The sequence below is a fragment of the Lepisma saccharinum genome, chromosome 1, assembly GCF_977018435.1.
Source record: "Lepisma saccharinum chromosome 1, izLepSacc3.1, whole genome shotgun sequence".
NCBI lineage: Eukaryota > Metazoa > Arthropoda > Insecta > Zygentoma > Lepismatidae > Lepisma > Lepisma saccharinum.
In genome coordinates this window covers 75200725-75228210 of record NC_139229.1, presented here as the reverse complement: position 1 = coordinate 75228210, position 27486 = coordinate 75200725, and the positions used below count along the sequence as shown (strand labels likewise).

General features: G+C 38.7%; 1 protein-coding gene and 1 long non-coding RNA gene across 2 annotated transcripts in view; one reads left to right on the top strand and one right to left on the bottom strand.

The window, feature by feature from the left end:
- LOC145996692 (uncharacterized) overlaps positions 1–27486 on the top strand; it is a 186440-nt gene that overhangs the window by 32655 nt on the left and 126299 nt on the right. The gene's annotated exons all lie outside the window — the stretch shown is intronic.
- The window catches only part of LOC145979837 (very long chain fatty acid elongase AAEL008004-like), a 94023-nt gene that overhangs the window by 18507 nt on the left and 48030 nt on the right, over positions 1–27486 (bottom strand). Inside the window, exons 6-7 of the mRNA XM_083112886.1 lie at positions 25886–25991; positions 25412–25548 (exon numbers count right to left, since the gene is read on the bottom strand). Of these exons, the coding sequence (XP_082969012.1) occupies positions 25412–25548; positions 25886–25991 (243 nt within the window). The remainder of the gene's footprint in view (positions 1–25411; positions 25549–25885; positions 25992–27486) is intronic.

The window sequence follows — 27486 nt, the reverse complement described above, 5'->3', positions numbered from 1 at the left end:
TATATACTGTTTCTGCTGGTGACTGCTTATATATTGAGGTCCCGGGATCATATGACAAGCTTATACCCCTTTTTATAGAATTAAGAATCAGATACTCTATAATAAATAACCATTAAAAGAAAATGCCTAATGATATATTTGGCCATACAAGACATGAAGATCACAGTGATGAGATTCTGATGCTTGATGTCAGAGTCAAGAAATTAAGAAGTGATTTACAAGCTTTACAAACCACACTCAATGCCAGTCTTCAATTAGAAATTACAAATTTACAATCACAATGCATGGACCCTCTTCTTAAAATTGATTCTGAACTCAAGTTGTTGCTTCAGAAATATACTGATCTGGCCACATTGGATAATTTTCAAAGTTTAGAAGAAGCTGTAGCAGCTCTTCAAGCCAAATTTAAGACCCAGACCACCAATTCTGAGCAATTGAAACAGCAATTGGAAGAACAAATAAATAATGTCCAGGCACAGCTCCAAACAATTGTCAAAAGCATAAAATCACAAGAAGATTTTGATCTAGTGATTTCCACTCTAAAAGAACAGATTCAATCACTCCAGATACCTAATCTGGATCCTCTGCACAATGCCATAGCCGAGGTTAAAGAAAAAATTGAGACACTTGAAAATTTTATGAACAATTTGCCATCTTCTGATGCTTTGAATGCAATAACTCGGAGTGTAGCAAACATCAAGCTGCAACTTGAAACATATGAAGATTTTGGAAAAATTCAAAGTACCATAACCCATCTTGAAGGTACAATAGCAGCAGTGCAAAATGATTTGGCAAATGTACAAGAAACTCGCCTGCCTGGGATTGTAGATACACTTGTCAGTGTCCAGCAACAAATCACAAAGCTTGAAAACCTCAACACTGAATCTGAACTATCTCATTTTCATCACTTGATAGATGATATCCAAACAAAGCTTGAAATTTTACAACAATCAACACCCACTCAGGCAGATATAGCCCTGCTCCAAAATGCTATGCAAAATGTGGCTGATGCATCTGAATTAAACAATGTAAAATTGGCACTTGAATTTTTGCAGAATACTGTTTCAAATCTTCCTACATCACAGGAACTTAAAAATATTAAGAGAGCTGTGAATAGGATATTGAAATCAGAAGATATCAAGAATATCCAGACAGAGATCAAACATCTCACTCAGACAGTGGCCACTCTTCCAACCAATCAACATATTAATGAACTGCATGCCCTGTTTGAGGATATCAGAAGACAGGTCCATGATCTTACTGCTCAAAATTCAAAATTGGCAGTTGTTGAAAATTTGCAACAAATTGTAGCTAATATCAAGCAACAGCTAGGGACCATGGAATCCAATCAAGCAAATGCTCTGTCTGTTTTTGCCACCCAGCTTCAAGAGATTGTGCAACAATACAAGAAACTTATTGTGGACATAAAAATCAAGCCAGGACATGATGATGTTGTTAGGACCATCAATGAGCACCTTGAATCTGTAACAAGCAGATTGCTTACAGCAGAAAAAGAAATAACAGGCATAATCGAGAATCCAAAACATACAGTAATTCTTGAATTGTACAGCATCCCCAACAAAGAATATAATTCACCATTTACACCAGGTGGCAAAATATATATGCTGTCCCCTGCACAATTTTATTACCAGTTTTTTGTTGGGGGCACACTGAGACCAATCAAGATCAAATATTGGCATCAGCCACAGGCACACCACTACCCCACCTTATCAATAACAAATGCTGATAACAAAGTGAAAATCACCAGTGTAGAGTTAGACGATTTTACAGATCCCAATACATTAGAAACAGCCTATGCTGAAGATGATGGCTCTTTGGAATTTAAAATACAAATAGGGGACAAATTATATTTAGAAAATCCTGCAGTATCAGCTGCTGAATACCCCATAGTTGCAATATTCTTGTTTACATATTATGTCTAGACAAATTATTGTTGATGAATTACACAGACAGGCCAGACATAATTTTAAGAGACTCCCAGTAGTCACAAAGGGCATAGATGATTTATGGCAGAGCGACTTGATTGAAATGGCAAGTGGACAGTTGAAAAACTTAGACAAAATCAACAAGGGCTACAAGTATCTACTCACTGTAATAGACACATTTTCAAAATTTGCCTGGGCTGTGCCACTCAAATCCAAGACTGGAAAATGTGTTACAGAAGCCTTCAGGACAATCATCAATCACACTGGAAGATCACCGCGCTATTTGCAAACAGATAATGGCAAAGAATTTTATAATTCTGTGTTCCAACAATTTATTAAAAGCCAGGCAATACAACATTACTCGAGTTACAGTGACCTCAAAGCCTCAATTGTAGAGAGATTCAACAGAACCTTAAAAAATCTTATGTATAAACAATTTACACTTCAAGGTAATTATAAATGGATTAATATTCTTCCAGAACTTCTACATAAATATAACAACTCGGTCCATTCCACAATCAACATGAAACCCTCTGAAGTAACTTCATCTGATGAGCAAAAATTGATCAGGACTGTTTATTATCCTAGATACCAGCCAACAACAAGAAAGGCCAAGTACAGGGTGGGTGATCAAGTAAGAATCAGCAAATATAAGCACTTATTCAAGAGAGGCTTTACAAGAAACTGGAGTACAGAATTATTTACAGTGGTTCAAGTTAAACCCGGGACCCTTAACACATATATAATAAAAGATCACCGAGGAGAAATTCTCAAAGGCAGGTTCTATGAACAAGAGCTCAGCAAAACTAAACAGCCTGACACATATCTCATAGAAAAAATTATCCGCAGAAAAGGCAACAAGTTATTTGTCAAATGGCTGGGTCATCCGGAAAACAGCTGGATCGATGCAGACAAAGTGATAATATGAGCACCTGGGATGTTATAAAAAGGCTGCCAGAACCTGAACAACAAAATAAGAGAAATGGCAAATTGCTACCTGAAAATATTAGGTGTCTTATTGTTGGGCCATCGGCTTGTGGTAAAACCACACTAATGGTTGATAATTTTTTATTGGCACCCAACTGGTTAGACTGGAAAAACAGGCACTTGTATGTCTTTTCTAAGAGCTTGGAACAATTAAAATATCAGCAGCTGATGAAGCTATATGATGGATTGGATATTGCTACTTTTGAATCAGATGTTAAGCCACTTCACGAATGTCTCGATAATTCTGTTGTTGTGTTTGATGACATTATACTGGATAATCAAAACAAGGTTAGACATTTTTTTACACAGGGGCGACACAAAAACATTGATTGCTTCTACCTGGCACAAACTTTTTCTAAAATACCGAAGCAACTGATCCGAGACAACAGCAATTTTATATGTGTGTTTCATCAAGATCATACCAACCTCAAACACATACATGATGAATATGTAGGTGGGGACCTGAGCTACAATGATTTTTCTAAATTTTGCAGCAGGTGCTGGAACCAGGACAGTTATGGGTTTGTCACAATTGATATGACAAGAACACCCAATAGTGGCAAATACAGAAATAAAATCAACGATTTTCTAGACGTTGAAACATATATAAATAACCATGAAACGACCAGTCATTGATGATCTTAAGTTAAGAGATTATCTTGTAAAAAGATTTAAGGGATGGAAATCAGAGAACCGGGGAATTTATGAAAAACACAAGCAAACAGAACAGCCTGTAATTGATGCTATTAATAATTTAGGTAAGAATATCAAAACTGTTACAGAGCAAAATCAAGATTTGATCACGGAGCTTGTACCTGTAGCTGCTAGGAACATTTTAGATTATCCATTCACCCCACTTTCCAGTATTCATACACCTAGTCCTATTGCTCCTAGAAGAATTGAGGCTAGTCAGGATCCTATTGAATTGGGTCTTCTTGCTCAAAAATATTTAACCACACCTAAAGACAACAAAGATGAGGTTTTTGGCTTATATGCTGACACAGAGCTTGATGGTAGCATCATACATAGAATTGGCAATTTCAGAGTAACATTTATGGGAGATGATATAATTGTTTATTCAGAATCTCGTCTCGGAGAAAAAGGTGCTTTTGTTAAGTACCCCGGCACACCTGGATTGTGGGAATTGATAACTAGGAAAAGGCCTGGCAGCTATACAGATCAAGATTATGAGGATTACAAAGAAATATTAATAAAATCAGATGCTCTATACCAGAACAATGATCCCACACAAAAAAGAGTCAAGTCTAGCAGTGGGGCAAAATACAATAATTTGATCAAGCCCATATGGTCACAAATCAAGACTGGCAGTGGAATCAAACAATACAACACCCTGCCCAAAGAATTTGTGTGGGTTGATGATGTCAGGAAACTTGTAGATAGGTTGCTGGTGATAGCTGGGGAGGAAAATGCTGGGAACCACAATTTTTACAATGAAAAGGTTGGAATTATGGACATGATAAGCACAAAATTGTCTAATTTTATAGTGAATGACCCTAAGGGGATTGGATATCTCATAAAAATTATTAATACTCTACCACCTAAATTTTGGAATGTCTCTGAGGGTCGGGGCCTTGTTAATGACATTATAAACAAGCTGCCATTTGAACTACACATTCCAGGCTATCAGTATTGTGGTCCAGGCACAAAATTGGATCATAGATTAAACAGAGGGGATCCTGGTGTAAATCCCCTAGATGCTGCTTGCAGAGACCATGACATAGCATACAACACACATACTGATCTTGACAAGAGACATGTTGCAGACAAGAAATTAGAAGAGGCTGCATTTGGTAGATTTGTAAGCAAAGATGCTTCTTTGAGTGAGAGAATATCAGCATTGGGAACCACCATAGCTATGAGCACCAAACAAAAACTGGGGTGGGGGTTGTGAATATGTATATAATAAACCTACGATGAAGGCCAAGGGTGTTATGTATCAAATACCTTATGCAGGTCTCAAATCTCTTAAAACTATTGACAGTCTCTTGACCAAAAAGCAGCGCAAGAAAAAAAGCTCTTGTCTTGCAAAGGGACATGGTATGAAATTGTTGCTTAGCACCCCCCAATTAAAAAAATTACAGCAATCAAGAAAAAAATCACATGTAGGGGGATTTATATTTACCATCCCTGCCATCTTAGCTGCTCTCGGGGCTGTTGGGAGCTTGGCTGGGGGATCAGCTGCCATAGCAAAAACAGTAATAGATGCCAAGAAGAATAGGGCAGAATTAGATGAACAGAGGCGCCATAACCTGGCCATGGAGAAAAAAGGCAAAGGTGTTAAGAGAGTCATGAATAAGTTTAAAAAAAACAAGAGCCGCTTACAAACCAAGATATTGAAGCTTTGATCAAGCCACTGGGCATCAAACATTTTAGAGGTGTGTACATGTCTGATTCTTTACCAGAACAACCACTCAACAAAGAGTGTGGCATTGTTAATTTGGATGAGTACAAAAATCAGGGCACTCACTGGATCTGTTATCTTAAATATTTAAACAACGAGGCATTTGTATTTGATTCATTTGGAGGTGTTCCACCTGAAAATTTAGTAAAATATCTAAAATCAGCTAATCTTTATTACAATAATGCCCGTGTTCAAAACTTCAAAGATGTTAATTGCGGACATTTGTGTTTATCTGTTCTTAGATATATGTCTCAAATAAATAAACCATCAATTGAAGATTTTCAAAAAGCCTTGTGGTATTTAAAACATCATGGGGGTATTCCATCTCACCAGCCAAAATTCAATATTGAAACTCAAATTACATGATGATATAGTGTATCCCAAAACAATAGCTCTCAGAGCATTTTACGGCATGTACTTGATACCTAATATTACACACCACAACAACAAAATTGCTGTAGGGGATCAAAAAATTGTCATCACTCCAGGGCAATATAATCTGTCCACTCTAAATGCTCAATTACCCAGAGGTGTAGTGTTAAGTCAAAATTCTGTCACTCACAGAGTGGAGATTGTATCTGCTACAGAAACAGTGGATCTGGGTACTATAGGAGAGCTGTTAGGCTTTGAGAACAACACAAAACTTGAAGCAGGCATCAAACACACTGCTATGAATATACCTAAATTCTTAGCCATAGAGACTCTGAATATTCACTGTAATGTGGCCGAGGGTATGATCACCAAATCAAATGGCATAGGCACTCACAAACAAACCGGCATCATTGCAACATTCAAACCTAATTCCGAATTCATGGAGCCCATCATCTACAATCCATCCCCAACATTATATTTTCCTGTGTGCCATAATAGAATAGATAATATTGAATTGATGGTCACTAATGAAAAAGAAGAATTAGTTGATTTTGCTGGAGCCACAACAACTGCAATCATAGAGATTAATATTTAAATAAAAATACATACAATGGAAAATATTGAGAGTTATGAGCTACAATCATTCCCCCCAAACAGGAGGACATTTGCAAATTTAAATCAACCCAACACGGAAATCGAGGTTGATCTTGATGTAGGGGACGGCTTTATACACCCCCACAGAGCAGATCTATACATCAAATTTGATGTTGTAAAGCTCGATGGTACAGATTACCCTGCAAATTCAAATATAAGACTTGTAGATAATTTTGTACCGCATTTGTTCTCTGAAATTGAGATCAGAAAGCATGGCGTTGTTATAAACAGAATAGATTATCCCGGCATTACCTCCACGGCTTTGGCCACACTAAAATTATCCAAAACCGAGGCTTGTTACTACAGAATCGGTGGATTTGAAGCTGGCGAGAAAATATTATCCAAGAGTCACACTGTGCTGTTCCCCATGCGCCTATTGCCAGGATTCTTCTCGGATTACAAAGAAATTATGTGGAAGGGCGGGTTAAGAATTACATTTAGAAGAGCTGCCAATGATAACAATGCTTTGATGAGGTACAGCACATTAAACTCTACAGGAGAAGCTATGCCCAATACCTTACCTGATGAAGGCAAATGCATTATTCAGACTATGGAGTTAAGAATCCCTGTTGTTGAATATGAAGCCAGTTATGCTCTTAAATACAAAGCAGATATCCTAAAAAATCCACAGATTCCTCTCCAATTTTACACATATCAAGCTGTACAGAAGCCCGCCACTGGTACCTATTATGAATTTGATGCGACAAATTCATTCTCTAGTATTCAATTTGACATGCCTGATTTTGTAGTGGTACTGTTTCAGACTGGGAGACACAATAATCAGGAAAAAAATTCAAGTAGATTTGATAACTGCAACATCAAAAATATATATCTTAAAAATGGCAGAAATGAAGTCTTTCCTAGAGAAAATTATAATTTAGACATGTCCAAGGATGATTTTCTTAAATTATATGAAGCTTTTTCTTCCTTCAAGCGTGTCACTACTGGCAGTACTGACATGTACTACACACCAGATGAATTCAAGACACGGAGACCCATGTTCGTAATTAACACTTCAAAAAGAAAACAAGTTGTGGTTAATGATAGAACAAACATTAAAATTATCTGTGAATTCCACGAGGCATTACCTGAAGACACCATTTGTAGCGTCATTCTCATAGGTGAGAAATCATATATTTATGATGTAAGAAATGAGCGGGTCACAGAGCAGTTCTAGAAGCACGATTCAGGGCTTCCCCCATGGCGCAGTGGTAGCATCATTGCCTTGTAATCAAGGGGTCCCGGGTTCGATACCCGGTGGAGGCACAAGTAGTTCGGATCCCACTTTAAAATTGTAGGGCCAGTCCCGATTAGCCTTACTGTGCATAAAGTGGACTTAAAACAGCAACTCGAACTAGAAACACAATTCAAACACAAAGGCCCTTTGGATATAAAACAATACTTTACCGTCAGAAAATATATTTACCTACCCATTTTATACCATCTCTGCTCGTAGCAGATACCTACCTAAAATACAATACATTTGCCAAAAGCTGAAATACAGAAATATTGCAATAATTATTCTGTAAGTTACAGACTTGTGTACAACAAGACCAAGCCTAAATGCAATTCAGTTTGCAATGACAATATCCAGGAATTTCCTCAATATGATGGATGGTCCCTGAAAGGGTACATAATGTAGATAAGAATTTCTCTTTGAGTTCCATGACAAATGACATGTAATTTCCCTCGGAAAAGGCACAATAGAGGTAATATCAAGAGATATAATCATTCAGGCATATAGAAAGAAGGCAATTGCTCTTTGATGAAGAATAATATGCTATTCCTCTCTGAAAGAACACAATACAGATTATATCTGATGGCATACAACTCACGGGCATGCAATAATTTATTGTTGGGCGAAACATGGGACTGATCAAAAGATTGGAAAGAACATGCAATGTTTACTTGACCTCCATTCTATTGTATTGATTATGCAGTTTCGCCCGTATTGTTGAGCTGATGACAAAACTCTGGTGATTCTTAATAGAGAATAATTTTGCTCTGTTGTACAACATTTTTTACCAAATTTAAGATCTGGGAGCTATCAACTAGCAGTAATTATTCTCAAAATCTCACGTATGGAATGCCACATCTCTCAGGACTCGAACCCAAAGCCCCTTGTTTACATTAACATTTTGCCATCAGATTTTATGAGGACTCAAACCCAAAAACCTCCTGATTACAAGGCAATGCACCACACTCCACTCGGTCTCAGAACCCAATAGATATCAATTCAAGATTCCTGGGATTTTGACAGAAAAACATACTATAAGCTTAATTTCTGGTGTGGCCAAAAATATATCAATTTTTGACAAAAATCTGGCTGATGCAACTTTTGTAAGTATCCACAAATCAATCTGAAGAGCTCGTACTTTCTGAAAAATTCCCGAGGGCATTTTTTACAAAAATCTTGAATTATAAGAGCTCCACACTTGAGCAAAAAAACTCATATGGGCATGTTGAGCAAGTTTTAAGTATGGCCAAAGCTGCTGGAGAGGGGTTCGTACTTTCTCGCACTGTCCGTAGTATCAATACTACTACTTGTAACAAAAAAAAAAGCATGAGGATCATGTCGGAAATACACTTGTAAAAAGCGAGGCTTGCAGCATGAAGCTTCGAGGATGCCAGTTCCTAATTAGCTCCGTATTAACCAACTAATTATTTTGCCTTCTTAAACTTGAAGATTTAGCAACAAAAGCCTTCCATCTCTCAATTTTGTACTAATCACACAGCTGGAAGCTTGCGTGTATCACTCTTACTGTTTATTCAGCTCTTGACCTTAACTACTGATCATGCATTTTTTATTGCATGTTTCCCATGTCAACACAAAATATATATTTTCTCTTGGATTAATTTTAACTATGATGATGAAAATTTAAGAAAGAGTAGAGAGAGAGAAAAAGAAAAAATACCATAACAAATAGCTTCTAACATTTTAAGATATATCCTACCATATTCTACATATTCAACGAATTCATTTGATTACAATGCAACAACATTTTATTATTACATCATATGTTTTAATATTTTCATAGTCATCCAAACGTTTGACAAAACATTTTTTTTTTAGTTACGAAGATAGGAAGAGAACAAAAAAGTTGAATAAATTTCGAGAAGTATTTCTTAATAGGGGGACGCAGTGTTTTAATTTTTTTTATTTCTTTCTTTCGTGTAACCACTATGTTATCGATAGGAACAAGGCAAGACCAAACATTACCACTATGTTATTATATTGAAGGGGGATTTTCCATTATCACACACAAAACTTAGTACCTGTCTGCATCCATACCTAGATCAAAAGATTCGAACCCCTTGTAACTTATTTAATTATTTACGCTTGTGCTTGTATTTGCTCTCTTCGGGTTTTAAAAAAAAAGCTTAGAGAGTTAGTTAGTTGGTTGTTTCCCACTGTACTATTTCAATTTTTGAATAATCACATGTTAGTTATGAATGCATCGTTGACATCCTGTCTGATCATATATGTGTTTGGGCTGAGGTTTCGTATCTACCTGCAACATTATTTCTTTTCTTCTTTTTCTTGTATCTGCTTTCTATATTTAACATTAGAAACAACACATTCCCATTAACAATATTTCATGTTATGCAAAACATTTAAGTTTATACACCATCAGGGTGTGGGATTGCAACAACATTACCACTACGTCATCCGACAAAAAGCCAGAATCGGTATTGTTATATTTTATTGCTCAGGTTATTTTATTTTTTAATATGTATAGCTATAGTGAACATACTAACTTAAGCCCTCAGACTCGTAAACCAACAAAAATACACCTCTGTTAACTGTCTTGTATTTGGGGAGGGGGTAGCTGTTGGTGCAATACACTTTGAAGTTTTTGTTTTTTCTAAGTGCCACACATCAATTTCATCATAATTATTATTATTTATCCTCATCGTTGTTATTAGCTAAAATTGCCTCTTCTTTTTTACAAATTTTCGTACTGATATCGCCTTAGCAGATTAACAGAAATCGTCTGAAGTTTGAACTCGTGACCCCTCCCAATACCGTTGCAAGCTTATTTGTGATTGTTCTCCTCAATTATTCAAAGTACCTCACTTTCATATTCAAATACACACAAGTAAAAAAAAGTTCATATCACATTAGTGATTTTAAATTGTATTCTTGGGGGCCACTTTCTAACATTGTTGCCTGATATTAAAATAAGCGAAAACACTCTGCTATGCTTAAAAAAAACAAACATCCAATCATTGTCAGATTGTACAACTGTATAGGTCGAGGTTCATAAGCCTCGTCCATCCCATTCTAGGGACTGCATATTTTGTATACAGTTTATAGTGGAATCACAACACAGGTTGTTAACAATATCGTCAGTAAATATGAGAATTCTTGCTGTGAAATTTCTATGCTGTTTAACCTAATAGAATTCGAATCCCTGAGAGAGCCAAGTACTGAGCTTTAGCATTCCATATTAGCAAAACCTTTATACGTACGTATTTATAACCTCAATTTACTAATCAGGAAATCCCCCTTAGCCAACCAATTAGCACATTTTATATGACCTTCTATAGAGGAAGAGGACATGACATTTCCGAGCCGGTATTATTGATGTGATATTCTTAACAAGTTAATGCACATATATAGCTGTAAGTGTATCAATCTTTATGCAAACAAAACAAATAATTAGGAAATTCTTTTTAACCAAACAATCAACAAACATTTCTCTTTTTTATAGAGAAAAAAAAGCATAACATTCCCGAGACAGCATTATTGATGTAACATTCTTAACAAGTCAATGCCTTAATGTTTACACACATACATAAGCGCATCAATCTCTAATCCAAGCTAAGGTCTAAATCACAAACCCCGACACCTTCTGTAAACAAACGGTCTCACCGATTCGATGTATCACTCCGCGTCAGCTGATCCATGACCGCAATCATCTGCTGTTACACTCATAGTTCGCCGCACCTATTCATTTTATATAAGAGCTCTCAAAACATCAGACGAATATGCAGCCGCATACATTGTTACTCTCCCGGTCATTCTCTCTTTCATAACCCTTAAAACTGCAGACACTGACACACCACTGCACTGGGATACCAACTTAGCCACTTCATTTGCTGGTTTCTCAGGATACCACTGACAGAACGTTACATAAATATTGAGTATAATCTGTTTCTCACCCTTTTTCAAAGGCTGTCCTTGCTGGTGTTTTGAAAACAAGTTCGGAGAACACTGAGACCTTCCCGCACGCACAGAACTCGGCATGTTATTTTTCTAAGGATAAGTCAGGCAATATTACTAAGTTGCACTACTTCCTTGCTGTTCACATGATTATTTTTAGAAAATAACCAATGTTATAAAATATTATTATGTACACGAATCTCTAAGCTCATTGAAAGTTACAATGCATATTACTACAAAATGTTCACACTTATCTTGCCTTGCCATGTCACCAAGTTATTTTACGAAGTGCACTCTATTTGGCGAAAGAAAAATTGTTATTAGGATGCTTGTCAAAGTTTCCAACCGCAATAAATTTACTAACTTTCTTTGTCATCATCATCAATATATTTATTGGACTTACAGCATTGCATATGGCTGTTTATGCCCATTATATATTTTATTTACATAAGATACAATTTACATAAAATCTACAAACAAATTTCAAATACACTCCTATCTATATCATCCTTAGAAATATACATTACCATGTTATATCATTTTGTCTAAAAAGATGCAAGTAAAATATATTCAATTCGCATGCAAAAAAAAAAGCCAAATTTATGGGAACTAATTACTGGTGCAAAAAGTTAATCATAAAAATAAAGCAATAAGTACAAAAAAAAGCGTTGAGTTTAAAATGAGACGTCATTTGCGGCAGCGTATCCCATACTACAAATTTGCCATTGTTTTACCTTACGTAATAAATCCTGTAACAACGCTGGATTTTCGTGTGGATTATTTTACTTCTATGAGTTTGCAATACTTTCTGCATGCAGGTGGTTTTGTTTACAGAAGGTGTCAGGGTTTGTGATTTAAACTATAGTATTATTGACGTGACATTCTTAACAGGTCGACGTCACATATACACACACGCACGCACAGTCAGGGAATGTTTGCAGAAGTTGACTTGCTCACCGAGTTCAGACGTTTACTCATTGATGACTCCGTCGTTGTCGTCTATCAAAAAAAAACCTAAGTATTTTGCAAACAATAAGAGTTATCCAAAAATCTCCTCTTGTCGATTTGTTTTGGTGACGTGGAGTACGCGTAGAGAGGTCGGGTTTAGTGTGTCGGTCGAGTCTCGGTGTCCTCTGTCCACCCATACCAAAATAAACATAGGTCGTCATGGAACCAAATTTGACCCCCATCTGTCGAAAATTTTCTAAGTCCACAGCGTTAAATTGCAAATATATCTCGAAAACCATAAGAGATAGCACAAATATCCTTCCCGCTGACCCTCTTGTCGAGTTTTGGTGATGCAGAGATAATACCCGAGGGCAAAACCGTGCAGACGCTCTACGAGAAAAACAAGATAGACGATCTGTTGCAGTACAACGTCCAGGATTCGATGCTTGTGAGAGACGTGTGTTTCTGAAAAACAGGCTCGTGCAAACAATCGTCTCAACATACTGCCAGAGCGTGTTGCGCGCGGACCAGGTTCGAGGGCACAAACTCAACTTGTATTTCTTGTATTACTATTTCAGCAAAGCATTGCGGAACAAGCGATGTTTGTGTTTCCCACCCGGCACGGAAGTTGACGTTTATCGCAGCGTCACGAATCCCACATCGGCTGCACGGAAGCTGATCTTCACGTGTATTTCTCATACGACACGTTTAATGTCACGTGCATACGTAAAATTATGGCCTTGCGTAAAAAAATCAAAAAATTTAAGAACAATAAAACTTTGCCGCCGGGCAAACTGCTCAAAATAGACACCAAACAGAACACCCCCGAAGAGATTCGCCCCCACGTCAATCAATTTTACGTTCAAAAACCGTACGGGAAAACCTTTACTTTTTTGGTTGGGCACCACGCACCCTGGCAGGGTTATAGGGGCCAGGTATCTTAAAAAAACAACAATTATTATTTGTTTGTTTGCATCACAATACGGAAATAATAAGAAGCACGCGCGTGCGTGTGTGTGGCACATCATTCCCCCGAGAGAGGTTTACAAAGATCACAATATACAAACATTGCCGAAGTTGGAAAATTACAATATGGCATATTCGCTTATTACTGTTGCCAGCTATAGGTCTCTCTCTCTCTTCATCTTACAGCAACGTTGACATCTCTATTTTTTTTAGTTGCAGGTGGTTTGCACACACTCTCCAGTTAATAATGCTACATATTATACACACGCACGCACACACATACTGTATTGCCATCCACCCATCTCTCTTTTTTACGGCAGTACGTGTTTGTTGTCGGCTCTCCTTGTTTAGTGTGTATATGTTACGCCAGTATATAAATTGGCTAAGCCTCAAAAAAAATAGTAGCTTTTGCTAAGTAAAAAGAAAAAAAAAAGTTGTAGGTAGGTGTTGGCAGCTGTCGGTTGTTTAATTCTCTCTCTCTCTCTCTCCTCTCTCTTTTGTAAAAGGCTATGGCAAAAGTACCAGTAGGTTACCAAAAATTGCTTTATGCACTGTAAAACAAGCCTCAAGCAAAGTTGCCAGCTCCTTGCTTGAGGCTAGGTTAGACCAAGAAGAAAAAGGCTGTAGGTAGGCTGTCGGTTGTTTAATTCTCTCTCTCTCTCTCTCCTCTCTCTTTTGTAAAAAGCCATGGTAAAAGTACCAGTAGGTTGGCAACTTTGCTTTATGCACTGTAAAACAAGCCTCAAGCAAAGTTGCCAGCTCCTTGCTTGAGGCTAGGTTAGACCAAGAAGAAAAAGGCTGTAGGTAGGCTGTCGGTTGTTTAACTCTTCCCTCTCTCCTCTCTCTTTTTTGTAAAAGGCCATGGTAAAAGTATCAGTAGGTTACCAAAAATTGCTTTATGCACTGTAAAACAAGCCTCAAGCAAAGTTGCCAGCTCCTTGCTTTAGGTTAGGTTAGACCAAGACAAAAACCTTGGTGATTTTTTCGAGTAAGATGTTGGCAACACTGCGAGTTTTATTTTCGGTTGCAGAACTCTCAAGCAAGATTGCCAGCTCCTTGCTTTAGGTTAGGTTAGACCAACAAAAACCTTGGTGATTTTTTCGAGTAAAAAGTTGGCAACACTGCGAGCCCCACCGAGCCCCACTTCCGGTTTCTGAACTCTCAAGCAAAATTGTCAGTTCCTTGCTTTAGGTTAGGTTAGACCAACAAAAACCTTGGTGATTTTTTCGAGTAAAGCGTTGACAACACTGCGAGCCCCACCGAGCCCCAAATGTTGGCCCAGTACCGGGCCACTTGTACTACTATTGAAATCAGAGTTCACAGGGTTACGAATGCGGCGGTTATCTTTAAATATAGTTCGGGCGGCGTTTCTACGATGTTATGAAATTATCGGGCTATAATTTATCACGGCGGTAATCAAATTCTCGCGACGACAGATGGAATTTTGTCGCAGACGTAGGCGCGATCGGAAGGGGGAAAAACCCCTTGCGGCTCTGTAGCGATCTACTCACCCATGATGTGGCTGTTCAACGTTTCGAAAACTAACAAAGACTCTTTTGCTAAATCAGCTAGCACGGATGCGATCCGAACGAATATTCCACTAGTACTGTCTTTTCCTTCAGCTTCGCGCGAAGACTTCCATGTCTAGCCTCTATGCTTAAGTCCTTTTCTACTTTCCCTCCAGAAAAACTTGTTATCCGCCATCTACCCCTGTATTGATGAAATGCACCCTTGACGAGATTAGGTGATTGACCCGTTCATTGTCCATCAGCATGGAAAGTAGGACAGCTCAGCGTGAATGCTATCTTCTCAAGCGTCCTTTTGTTATCTTCCGTGATTTTTGATCCTCAATTACGGCCTTATCCTTCACTCGATTTTTATTAAACTTCGGAATCTTGACTTTTAGAATGTGTTTTACCATGGTCTTGAATTTCTGCTCAATCGGTCCACTAGATCAAAAGTTCCTTTTTTCCGTTAATGTCCATAAGAACATATACAAATGCTGTTTCAGAGACGATTTGTCGTGGCCAAATGCAACATTAAACATTATCCACTTGCACCTTGCCTTAGTTCAAATTATACTAAGTATAGAATTATACTGAATACGTGTCTTAATTGGAATAATTTAATCTATAATTATTTTAATCAGATTTGTTAATCTGTAAGGCGTGATTTTCCGTTATAAACTTTCCCCCTCTTACACATGAATTTTTTTCTGGAATTAGCTTTGCTGACTAGAGGAAAATTCATCCCACAATAAATTTCATCATAACGTAAAATTATGCCTACTTTTCCTTAATTTTAAAACGTCCGAATCAAGGACTCGAACCCTGGACTGTTTACACCATTTTCGTAACCAATATCACATAAGCACAATTATCATTACTATAAATCATTACCTTACATATTAAATATTTGCAAATGAATATTAAATATTTCTCATTCGTCGAATAAGTGAACTTACATATAAAACCTTTAGACATACCTACACTTGATTTTCAAAAATGAGTACAATTGCCAAACTTAAATCTAATGATTATATGCGTAAATCAATTTTCATAACTTGACTAAAACATGGAAAATGATATACTTATAACTAATTTAGTTTTCATCATGTAGACATGGTTATATAAATGTGATTACTTTAATTAACAATTCTTTAAACTTTTTACTTCATTATGTTATATATATATATTTATTTAGACTGTATGATATATATAGATATTTGCTATATACAAGTTTCTCTACATGTAGTTTGCAGCTTGGTCGTTGGTAGGATTTGTTTGGTTCCTTTTTAGCTGTTGAATCCACGAATCTCTCTTTTCTGTCGAACAATTCCATTTTTTTACATTATCGATGTGCTGAGGTGTAGTTTCTTTGCCATTTTTGCAGTTTGTGAGTTTTAAGATGTTATTTCCTAATCTTCCACAACAAATATACGGTCCTTCGTATAGGTTAAAGAATTTACTTATCTTTTTATCAACTTGTGAGCTCAGATAGTGGCTTTTTATAAATACAAGATCATTTTCCTTGATTTCTTCCCCAATTTTACTACTTTTCTGGTTCCTCTTCTGATTTAGTTCTCGGACTCTCGTTTCGGCAGCTATCAGTTTTTCTTTCCACGGTGTTTCTTGTCTTTCTTCTTTGATTCCTAAGTGCTGCAGAAGTGTACTATTGTTGTCTTGACCAAGAAAAAGTTCTGCGGGTGAGATCCCCAGTGATGTGCATACAGTGTAATTTAGTAGCAATACTATGGAAGTTACGTGTTCGCTCCAGGTGGAATGGTTCTCTCCACAGAACACTCGCATTAACCTATTTATCTCTGAGTGGGCTCTCTCTACGGGATTGGAAGATGGATGATAGGGTGCAGTTAGCATAATATTCATGTTATACTTCTCCAGTGTTTATTTCCATTCCTTACTAACAAACTGTGGGCCTCTGTCGCTCAAGATACAAGTTGGTTTTCCCAGATGAACAAAATAAAATTTTGTTAGATATTTGAGTAAGAGTTTGGTGTTAGTCGATCTGATTGGATAAGCCACTAGATATCTGGTTGCCAAGTCCATGATTGTAAATAGATATCTCTCTCTTCCTTTTGACACTGGTAAGGGGCCAACTAAGTCCACCGCCACAATATCTCGTGCCTTTGTCGCCCTTAGAGATGTAATAATATGATTTCTGCCTTGCTTTTGTGGCTTGGTTCCGGCACATCGTTCACAGTTCCTAAGCCATTTTTTCAGATCCTTTCTCATCGAGCTCCAATAATACAAAGGTGACAGAAGTTTCCAGGTCTTCTCAAATCCAAAGTGGCCTGAATCCTCGTGACACTCCTGCAACATCTGGGCTGTGAGGTGGTTTGGTATGCAGATCTTTATCTGCCCGTTGTCATGGAAATCGCTGCGTACTAGAATGCCGTTCTCGAGGCAAAAAAACTCACGCACTCTTCTCTCTCGCCGATCTCCGTCGTCAGTGTTGCCATCTAGTACTTGAAAAATCCCTTGAAAGGCTGGATCTTTTCTTTGCTCTTCCGCTAGCTTCTCGGCGGTGTACATCTGGAGGTATGGCTGGCCAATGATTACATGGTTGACGTGTGCTGTAGTTACACCTTCACCTTCACAGTAGCGTGACAGTGAATCCGGAACAATGTTGTCCTTCCCTTTACAATGCTGGATCTTAAAATTATACCCTTGAAGCTGGAGACTCCACCTCGTTAGCCTACTATTCCAATTTTTTGCTTGATTTAGAAACTGCAGATTTTTATGGTCTGTTACCACGATAAATTCCCTTCCTGCCAGATAAATGTGGAATTTCTGGATAGACCAAATGATGGCCAAGCATTCTAGTTCGTTTATGCTGTACCGTTTCTCAGCTCCTCTCAAGGCTCGACTTGCATACTGAATTATCCTCTTTTCGCCATCCTTTATTTGATATAGGCAACTGCCTAGCGCTAACATACTCGCATCACATTGCACGTAGAAGGTGTCGTTAAATCTGGGTGATATAATTGCAGTTCCTTGCAGACAGCTTCTTTTAGAGCATCCATACTCTGCTGTTGTGCCTCAGTCCATTTCCACTTCCGGTTCTGCTTCAAAAGTTCATACAGCGGTGCTGCCATCTGTGCGAACTGGTCAATGAACTTCTTATGCCATTGAAAGACTCCTAATAGTTTCTGAACTCCTTTAATTGAGGTCGGTTTTTTAAGCTGTTTGATCGTCTCGAAACGTTTGGGATGCTGTTGAATTCCATTTTCATTTACTATGTGGCCAAGGTATTCAATTTGTGTTTTGAAAAACTCTGATTTATCCAGTTGAATTGTCATTCCGGCTTCATGAAGTTTACTGAGAACAGTATCCAGGTGAATTAGATGTGTTTCTATATCCTCTGAAAAAATGATCAAATCATCCACGTATGCTAGGCAAAATCCACTAACTTCGGTTCCTAGCACTGCGTTCATTGCATTGGTGAAACCTTGAACGCCATTTGATAATCCGAAAGGCATGGTTTGGAATTCATACAATTGATTTTCAAATAGAAAGGCAGTATAAGGCTTGATTTGCTCGGATAGGTTCAGCTGCCAAAACCCACTATTAGCGTCCAACTTTGAAAAAATCTTTTTGCCATGAAACATTTGTAATATTTCGTTAAGATTCAGTGTTTTTACACGTTGTAGTTTGCAACGCTGATTCAGTCGGCGAAAGTCGATACACAAACGTAATCCTTTACCTCCCGGTTTTTTAACAACCAGTAGAGGATTGAGATGACAAGAATTCGACGGTCTAATGATGTCCCAATCTAACATCTGTCTCAACTGCTTTCTTATCTCGCCCCTGTAGGAGTAGGCCACCGGATATACATGTGACACGACTGGTTCGTCACCTTCAACTTTGATCTCATGAGTGTATACTCTGCATCAGCCTGGTTTTTCTGAAAAGATCTCTGCATGCTCTCGTAGGATGTTTCTGAACTTCTCTCGGGCTTCCATGTTTATTTCGTTTAGATTAGACACTAATACATCAAATTTTTCTTCAGGGCTTAACTTAGCGCAATCTTCTGTAACATTAAAACACTTTCCTTCCTCTGCGAAGTACATTCTATTATTTATAAATTCAGCTTCCTGCTGACTGACGTCGTCACATAAACGTAACGTACCTCTACGTAGGTTCAAATCTGCGCTATATTGTATAAGGAACTCCATGCCTAAAATAGCATCCACATTCAATTCTCGAACGACGTAAAAATCTATTAGAGTCTCCATATCTCCTATTTTGCCACCTACTACCACGTGCCCTAGTGGTCGCTGTCTAACCTTGCCTGAGAAATCTACTAGCCTAATGTCCTTACTGCTACTAAGCTGCGGTTTCGTTATATCCTTAGAGATTTTCTTCCAGATCTGTTCCCCACATAACTTCAATTCCGACCCAGTGTCCACGATGGCATTAATAGAGTGTTCTCCTATTTTTAACTGTATTTGAGGCGTTTGAGATGGCCATAATTTCCTGCTCGAATTCTCTGCAGCATCGCTTTCATCATCATCTTCTGATAAGTTATTTATGAACCAACAACTTCTAACTTCTATGTCTGTCATTTTGTGTCGTCGATTCACAGGTGAGGATTGTGGCTCTAGAACCTTTTGCATCTCAGATTCTCCGCCGACACGAGCCAAGCTGTCGTCGGAAGGTGTTAGTTTTCCGCTCTTGCGCCGTGGCTGTTATCCCGACGAGTACCTGACTGGTAATCTGGCGCGTTGGGATTGAGTCCCCTACTCGTTGATGGTTGAGGCCATTGTTCGTCAGTCTCTTGCTTCTCATTGTTGTAGGCGGTCCTTACTAAATGAATAGCTTGTGTTCTGCCTTCTTCCATACGATTGTCTTCCTCCCCGCGTGAAAATCGTATGTCGCCACGCCCTCGGTAACCTGCGTTTGTGTTCTGTCTGCCTCCACGGTAGTTTCCTGGATTCGAGCGTTTGGTATCAATGTCTCGCTGTCTTGGAGGACTGTACTGCGATTGTTCTTGTCGATTGAATTGTTGTCGACGTCCATTGTATGTATTGCGTGTAGTCGCCATTTGCACTCGTGGAAAATTTTCTCCTCTCTTCCTATCAAAATTATTATTCCCTCTTCTGCTCGATTGATCTTCCCATCGATGTTTTTCGTTCTCCTTCAGCAAATCCATGTCTTCAAGGATAAGCGACATTCGGTCAAAATTTTCTAACACATCTCCTGTAAGCTGCCTCTGTACGTAGCTCGGGTACATAGCTCTGATGGCCGTGAGGATTTCTATCACTTCGGTTCCGGGCTTAAGCGAACGGAATTCATTCACCCTCTGCCAGAAAAACTGTTTGTATGTGAGCTTTCCGTTGACGTCGTACCGCTTGTTTCTTAACTGGGTAACCTTCCTCTCTACCAATGATCTGCACTGAAATTGTTCAATGAAAGCTTTTTCGAAGGTGCTAAAGGTCTTGAACGCTGGTACCTGGTGGTCTAACCAAATGCGTGCGGAACCGCGAAGAAGTTTCTGGATTAGCTTCAGGTAATCCTCTTCGTGAATCCCATATAAAATGCAATCTCTTTTGAATTCTTGAAGAAACGTGGATGGCAAAGTTTCTGTCTTCTCTTGGTCGAAAATCATAAAGTTGTCCAGTGAAAACTTCGAGAAGATGGCACGCCTGCCTATTTCCGAGGTGGCCACACTGGTCTGTACCACGGAGTGGACTCGCGAGCAACTGCTATCCTGCTCCATGACGTCATCGCCTGTGGACTGACTCCCCGATCGAGATGGTTCCTGTGCTAATGTCGCCAGGGGCGTTGATTCTCGCTGTTCTTCCTCGTTCCTCGTTCGTGGTGACGTAATAACGATTGAAGAAGTCTCTCTCTGCATCGTTCCTTTGATTCGTGTGACGTCTTGGCGTAAGTCTTGCGTCATGTTTTTTATCTTCCTCCATTGCTGTTCTTCTGAGGTCATCTTTGTTTCGATTTGTCCAAATCATTCTTCCACCATTCTGGAATCCGCTGCAAGTCGACGATCAACCATTCGGAATTCCTCTTCCATTCTCTTTTCCACGTCATTCTTCTTTTCTTCTATCTTCTCTCCCAGGTGTGCCAGGTGTTCATGGATCTGCCTGACTTCAGTTTCCACTGTTTTTTCCAGGTTCTCAATGTTTTTCGAGTTATCACGATGTCTTTCAACACACTCTTCTTGGGCTTTTTCTATTTTCTCATCATTCTTTTTTAATGCTTGTAGAAACTGATACATCATCTCTCGGTGTTGTTGTTCTTTCTCTCTTCTTCGCAATTCTTTTCGCCTTTCCTTCTCTTCCTCTTCCAATTTTCTCTTCTTCTCCTTCTCTTCTTCTTCCAATTTTCTCTTCTTCTCCTTCTCTTCTTCTTCCAATTTTCTCTTCTTCTCCTTCTCTTCTTCTTCCAATTTTCTCTTCTTCTCCTTCTCTTCTTCTTCCAATTTTCTCTTCTTCTCCTTCTCTTCTTCTTCCAATTTTCTCTTCTTCTCCTCCTCTTCTTCTTCCAATTTTCTCTTCTTCTCCTTCTCTTCTTCTTCCAATTTTCTCATCTTCTCCTTCTCTTCTTCTTCCAATTTTCTCTTCCTTTCTTTCTCCTCTTTTCGACGTTCTTTCCCTTCTTCATGTTGCTTCATCATCGTAGTGAAGAGCGCCATTATCGCTTGAACATCCATGGTGCCTTGGGTTGGTAACACTGCCGTTGGCTGTTCACTTTCAGGGATAACGGTATTCTCCGGAGCACCGTTGCTTTCTCCTCCCTGGTCGCCTTTCAGTAACGTCACTTCCTCTCCTTCCTTTGGATTGTCCATTTCTTCAATCTTCTTCCTTTGTCGAGTTATTCTCTCCATCACCCTTCTCCTAGGTCGTTATTCTCTCTCTCTTCTTCCTTGGATTCGATGCGTTCTCGCAGCGAGATATAAATTTCTCTTTTCTTTTTCATAAATAGAGCCTACGGGGTTCCCCTTTCTTCCATCGGCCTAGTCGTTTTCCGTACCGCTGGATTGCCCAAAAATTTAATTCTTCGCCCATTTAATTGCTGATCGATAAGCCCAAAATATATATACACACATGCAACATAATAGTATTCACAAAAACCTCTATATATTTTTAACTACACTAACCACTACAAATATCAAAATACAATAAACAAAACATGCAAATATTCCAGAATACCTCAATAAATGATAAACATCCTAAGTTTGTGTTTGTTACGTAATTATTCACCTTCAATTAATTTGGTTACGCGTTCATTGCTATTACTCTATTATTTAGCTTAATAAATTTTCCTCACAAGCTCCTTTCGCTTTAACGTCCCTTCGCTAAACATGGCAAGTTTATGGCTTATAAAAATTTTCAATCAAATTTCAATTCTTGAAACTACAGTTATACTAGCAACAACAAATGAAACAGTTTACTTTCCTATCCATAGCTTGCATAATGGCTACGATTATCTTAACCTATTCCTTTGCAGTTACCACAGCCCACTCAGGCCTACCTATCTGATCAGCTGATTTAGAACGCAAATACGACACATTAGCCTAAACGTAACTATGTTCGACCTGTCCTATCGCATGCTCGACCTGCCCTGTCGCATGTTCGGGCGCCATCTTGTAAAACCGCGACGGGTTCAGTGGTAATCAATTAAAGTAAAATGCACACTAATTAATTAATTCAATAATGTAAAGTATAACTGCACTCAAGCCATAAGGACTATAATAATATTATAATAAATATGGTTTCAGGGATCGTGTTTAAGCAGTTGGACCTTTAAAGCGAGGTAACTTTGTTCATACAGTTATATTATTCTATTCTGTAAATTACGTAACACAACAAAATGGGTGTGAAATCTATATAATTAAATAAATCAATTTATATTATACAGGCTGCCCTCTTACGCACAAACCACACACTCACTCACACATTCATCGGCAGATTACACAATACTAATTCTACTACAAATACTGTTATTTTTTGGAAAAATAGCATTGTCTAGCTTTCAGTTAAAGACGGTTGTTAGCAATTTTCCTTACTCAAAGCAATGTGATTTTAAGATTGATAATTATACTGAAATGATTAGAATATTATTTATTTAGGGTTTGGATCCATTATAAAATTACTTTCTCAGTTCACAAGGAATAACTACGGCGAAATGTTAGTATGCGAAGTAGATAATGTTTTTTGTCAATTTGGCTACGGAATATTGTGTAATCCAATATTTAGAATCACGCGCTGATATTCTGGATCGATATCCGACGGTCATAAAAATGCTTTCTTACCTTACGGCTGGACTTGGGTCATTGCTACCTGGGATGACATCTCAGATGGACACTCGATTAACGGAATCACTTTCACTTCCAGAACTTAACTTACGATTGTCAACCCGTATTCCTCTCTTCCTTTCTCTGGAGTAATCTTCGTTGAAGCAAGGATCTTAAGTTCGCTCAACAATGGATCGGTATCTCATCAATGGTTCAGCATTTCAACAATGGTTCAGCATCTCAACAATGGATCGGCATCTCAACAAGGGATCGGCATCTCAACAGTGGATTGGCACATCAACAATGGTTCAGCATCTCAACAATGGATCGGCATCTCAACAGTGGATTGGCACATCAACAATGGTTCAGCATCTCAACAATGGATCGGCATCTCAACAGTGGATTGGCACATCAACAATGGTTCAGCATCTCAACAATGGATCTGCATCTCAACAGTGGATTGGCACATCAACAATGGTTCAGCATCTCAACAATTCACGATCTCTCACACATTGAAATCAGAGTTCACAGGGTTACGAATGCGGCGGTTATCTTTAAATATAGTTCGGGCGGCGTTTCTACGATGTTATGAAATTATCGGGCTATAATTTATCACGGCGGTAATCAAATTCTCGCGACGACAGATGGAATTTTGTCGCAGACGTAGGCGCGATCGGAAGGGGGAAAAACCCCTTGCGGCTCTGTAGCGATCTACTCACCCATGATGTGGCTGTTCAACGTTTCGAAAACTAACAAAGACTCTTTTGCTAAATCAGCTAGCACGGATGCGATCCGAACGAATATTCCACTAGTACTGTCTTTTCCTTCAGCTTCGCGCGAAGACTTCCATGTCTAGCCTCTATGCTTAAGTCCTTTTCTACTTTCCCTCCAGAAAAACTTGTTATCCGCCATCTACCCCTGTATTGATGAAATGCACCCTTGACGAGATTAGGTGATTGACCCGTTCATTGTCCATCAGCATGGAAAGTAGGACAGCTCAGCGTGAATGCTATCTTCTCAAGCGTCCTTTTGTTATCTTCCGTGATTTTTGATCCTCAATTACGGCCTTATCCTTCACTCGATTTTTATTAAACTTCGGAATCTTGACTTTTAGAATGTGTTTTACCATGGTCTTGAATTTCTGCTCAATCGGTCCACTAGATCAAAAGTTCCTTTTTTCCGTTAATGTCCATAAGAACATATACAAATGCTGTTTCAGAGACGATTTGTCGTGGCCAAATGCAACATTAAACATTATCCACTTGCACCTTGCCTTAGTTCAAATTATACTAAGTATAGAATTATACTGAATACGTGTCTTAATTGGAATAATTTAATCTATAATTATTTTAATCAGATTTGTTAATCTGTAAGGCGTGATTTTCCGTTATAGCCATATGAAAGAAAATTTCCCTCGGCGCAGGAAAATTCGACCAGAATTTTAGGTACAAAGGGAAAATGAGAGATTTCATGAAAAATATAAAAATTGCAAGGAAATCTGAAGAAATCTTGCTCACGTATATATTATGAAGTACATTTTGTATTCTTTCGTTGCGTTATTTATGCCCCTCAAAGCGAGCCATAATGTGACTGGCTTAAGAAGACAATATCTTCCAGTTACCGTTTTCATCTGTTTGTCAATAAAGTTAGTATAAACTTAATGTTTATGGAAAATCGCATGATATTGTGTAACTTTCACCAAGCGTACAACCATATATGTGCCTCTTCGATGGCGTAGTCGTAACGTCGTTACCTTATATTAATGAAGTCCCGGGTTTGATACTCCATGTAGGCAGAAAGAAGTTCAAGTATCACTTTAAACCGTAGGTCCAGTCCCGATTAGCCTATATGTGCATAAAATTGGCACATATAGTATATGTGAATATCTGTGTGTGTGTGTGTGTGTGTGTGTGTGTGTGTTTACATGTAATAACAGTATCAATAATTTTCTGAGCCGGAGGATTTTTTTATGAAAAAATACAATTTTCCACTTTTAATGGGGAAAAGTGATTTCTGCTTGTGGCAACACTGCAGAGAGGATGAATTATAATAAAATAGACGAAGAATGGACCCATTCTGTGCCCAGTATCCAAATCTTGGGCCCTTGGCTACGAGGTTCGTCAACCGAACCACGGCATTAACGAAAATTTATTTCGTATTTAATAATAAGCTACTTACAATTTGCATTTGAGTCAAAGACTTTTTCAAGTTCACCCTCTTGCTGAATTCTGGCCATATCATTGTTGCCAGGTAATAGGAGTACATTATAACGTGGATGAAGGTGTTCATAACTCCACACAGCCACGCTTGGCCACCTGGAAAAGGAAAGATAACACAAAAGTTAGATTTACTGGGACAAATCAGAAAGTTACGTGCTTGTGAAATCTAGAAAAAATATTAGCCGGTTTCCAATGTTTAAGGCCTCAGTTAGCAAATCGTTACTAGTTTTGTTTAGTATTAGTTTAGTTTGCTATTGTTTTGTAGACGATTGAAATACAATCAACAGGTTCTTGGATGATATAAAATTTCTAACCTCATATACTAAACAAAAAATCTCGAAATGAAATCCTACACGCTTCACTGGCGTTCATATCCAACCAAAAAAGTTTTGACTTGAACCACTTTGATCACAAGAGAGAGTAATCTAATTACCTGGGAAGTATTTGGTGATGCCCCACGCGAGGCCCACCATTCCTCCGTGGTGGTACAGATGCAGCACGGTCACCTGGTTCTGTTTCTTCCTCAGCACGAAGAATACCTGGAATACAGAGTCAGTAATTATACACCTTGTTTCAAAAGATACTTTATAACTTTGATGCCAAACAACAGAAGTTATTAGTGACACAGAGGATTATACTTCGTTGTAGGTGATTCACCAACGCCTAAAGTTTTTTTTGTCAGTTTTTGAATAAGATGGTGCACCACCACACTGGGAGGTGTCCTGGACAGGACATTTCCAGCACGTTGGATTGGAAGAGATGGTCCAATTGCCTGGCCTCCTAGATCTCCTGACATTACACACCAGGACTTCTTTTTGTGTGCTATGTCAAAGACACAGTGTGCAGCACTACTGTCATTGATCTTGATGATTTGAAGGGCAGAATAATGGTTGCCATTGCCACAGTTGACAGGGAGGGATATGCTACGGAGGGTATAGACAAAGTTGGAATTTCGATTAGTTGTTGTACGTGCCACCGAGGTGCACATGTTGAAGTGGACTAATACACAATAAAACTTCATGTGTTGATAAATCAAATGGAGCATGGTATGATTCTGTTAATCACTGGTTGTATCGTGTGACATCAAAGTTGTAAAGTATAGTTATATTCATGTAAGGAAGAGTTTCAGAGCAAGCAATGAATAATGATTGCACAAAGGACACGTCATTTTCCTGCCATTTTTGGCTGATCGCGACCGTGGCACTTAGAGAGACCACACGTGTGTGGAAGAGGAGATAAAGAGTAAAAAAGAGGCCGCGGTAGAGAAAGAGTGAGAGAGGTAAAGGGAGAGAAATAAAGAGTGAACAGTGAAATGAGAGAGAAGTGGCAAAGGGAAGGAAAGGGTGGGAGAGACGGAAAGAGTGTAGAGAGAGTTGTGGAAGGGAGTGGGCACGTTAGAGATAAAGAAAATGAAGATAGAGTGAGTGAGATAAAGGAAGAGATATGAGGAGTCATTAGTGAGGGAGAGAAAGAGAGGGAAAGATAGGGGGAAGAGGAATAAGAAACACACAGAGATACGGAGAGAGAGTGGCAGAGGGTGAGAAAGAGTGGAAATGAGAGGGCGTGGTAAAGATAAATAAAGAAATAGAAAAAGTGAAGAGTTGTGGAAGAGAGAAAGTGGAAATGAGGGGGCGTGGTAGAGAACAACGACAGAGAGAAGGAGAAAGACAATAGGAAGGATTTTGGATTGGATTGATTTGGTGTTTTAAGTCCACTTTATGCACAGTAAGGCTAATCGGGACTGGACCTACAGTTTAAAGTGGGATCCGAGCCACTATGTGCCTCCACCAGGTATCGAACCCGGGACTCCCTGATTACGAGGCGACGACGCTACCACTGCGCCATCTGTGAGGCCCACAATAGGAAGGAGATAGAGAGGGTAATGTAGAGTGAAAAGAGATACGGACACTGGGAGTAAGAAAGAATGGGAGAGCGATGCTGTTTAGTTGGAACGGACGCTAGAGGAAACACACAGACAGAGACTCGAACCCTGAACGTTCGTTAGCTAAATCACGAGTCGACTTATCAACACGC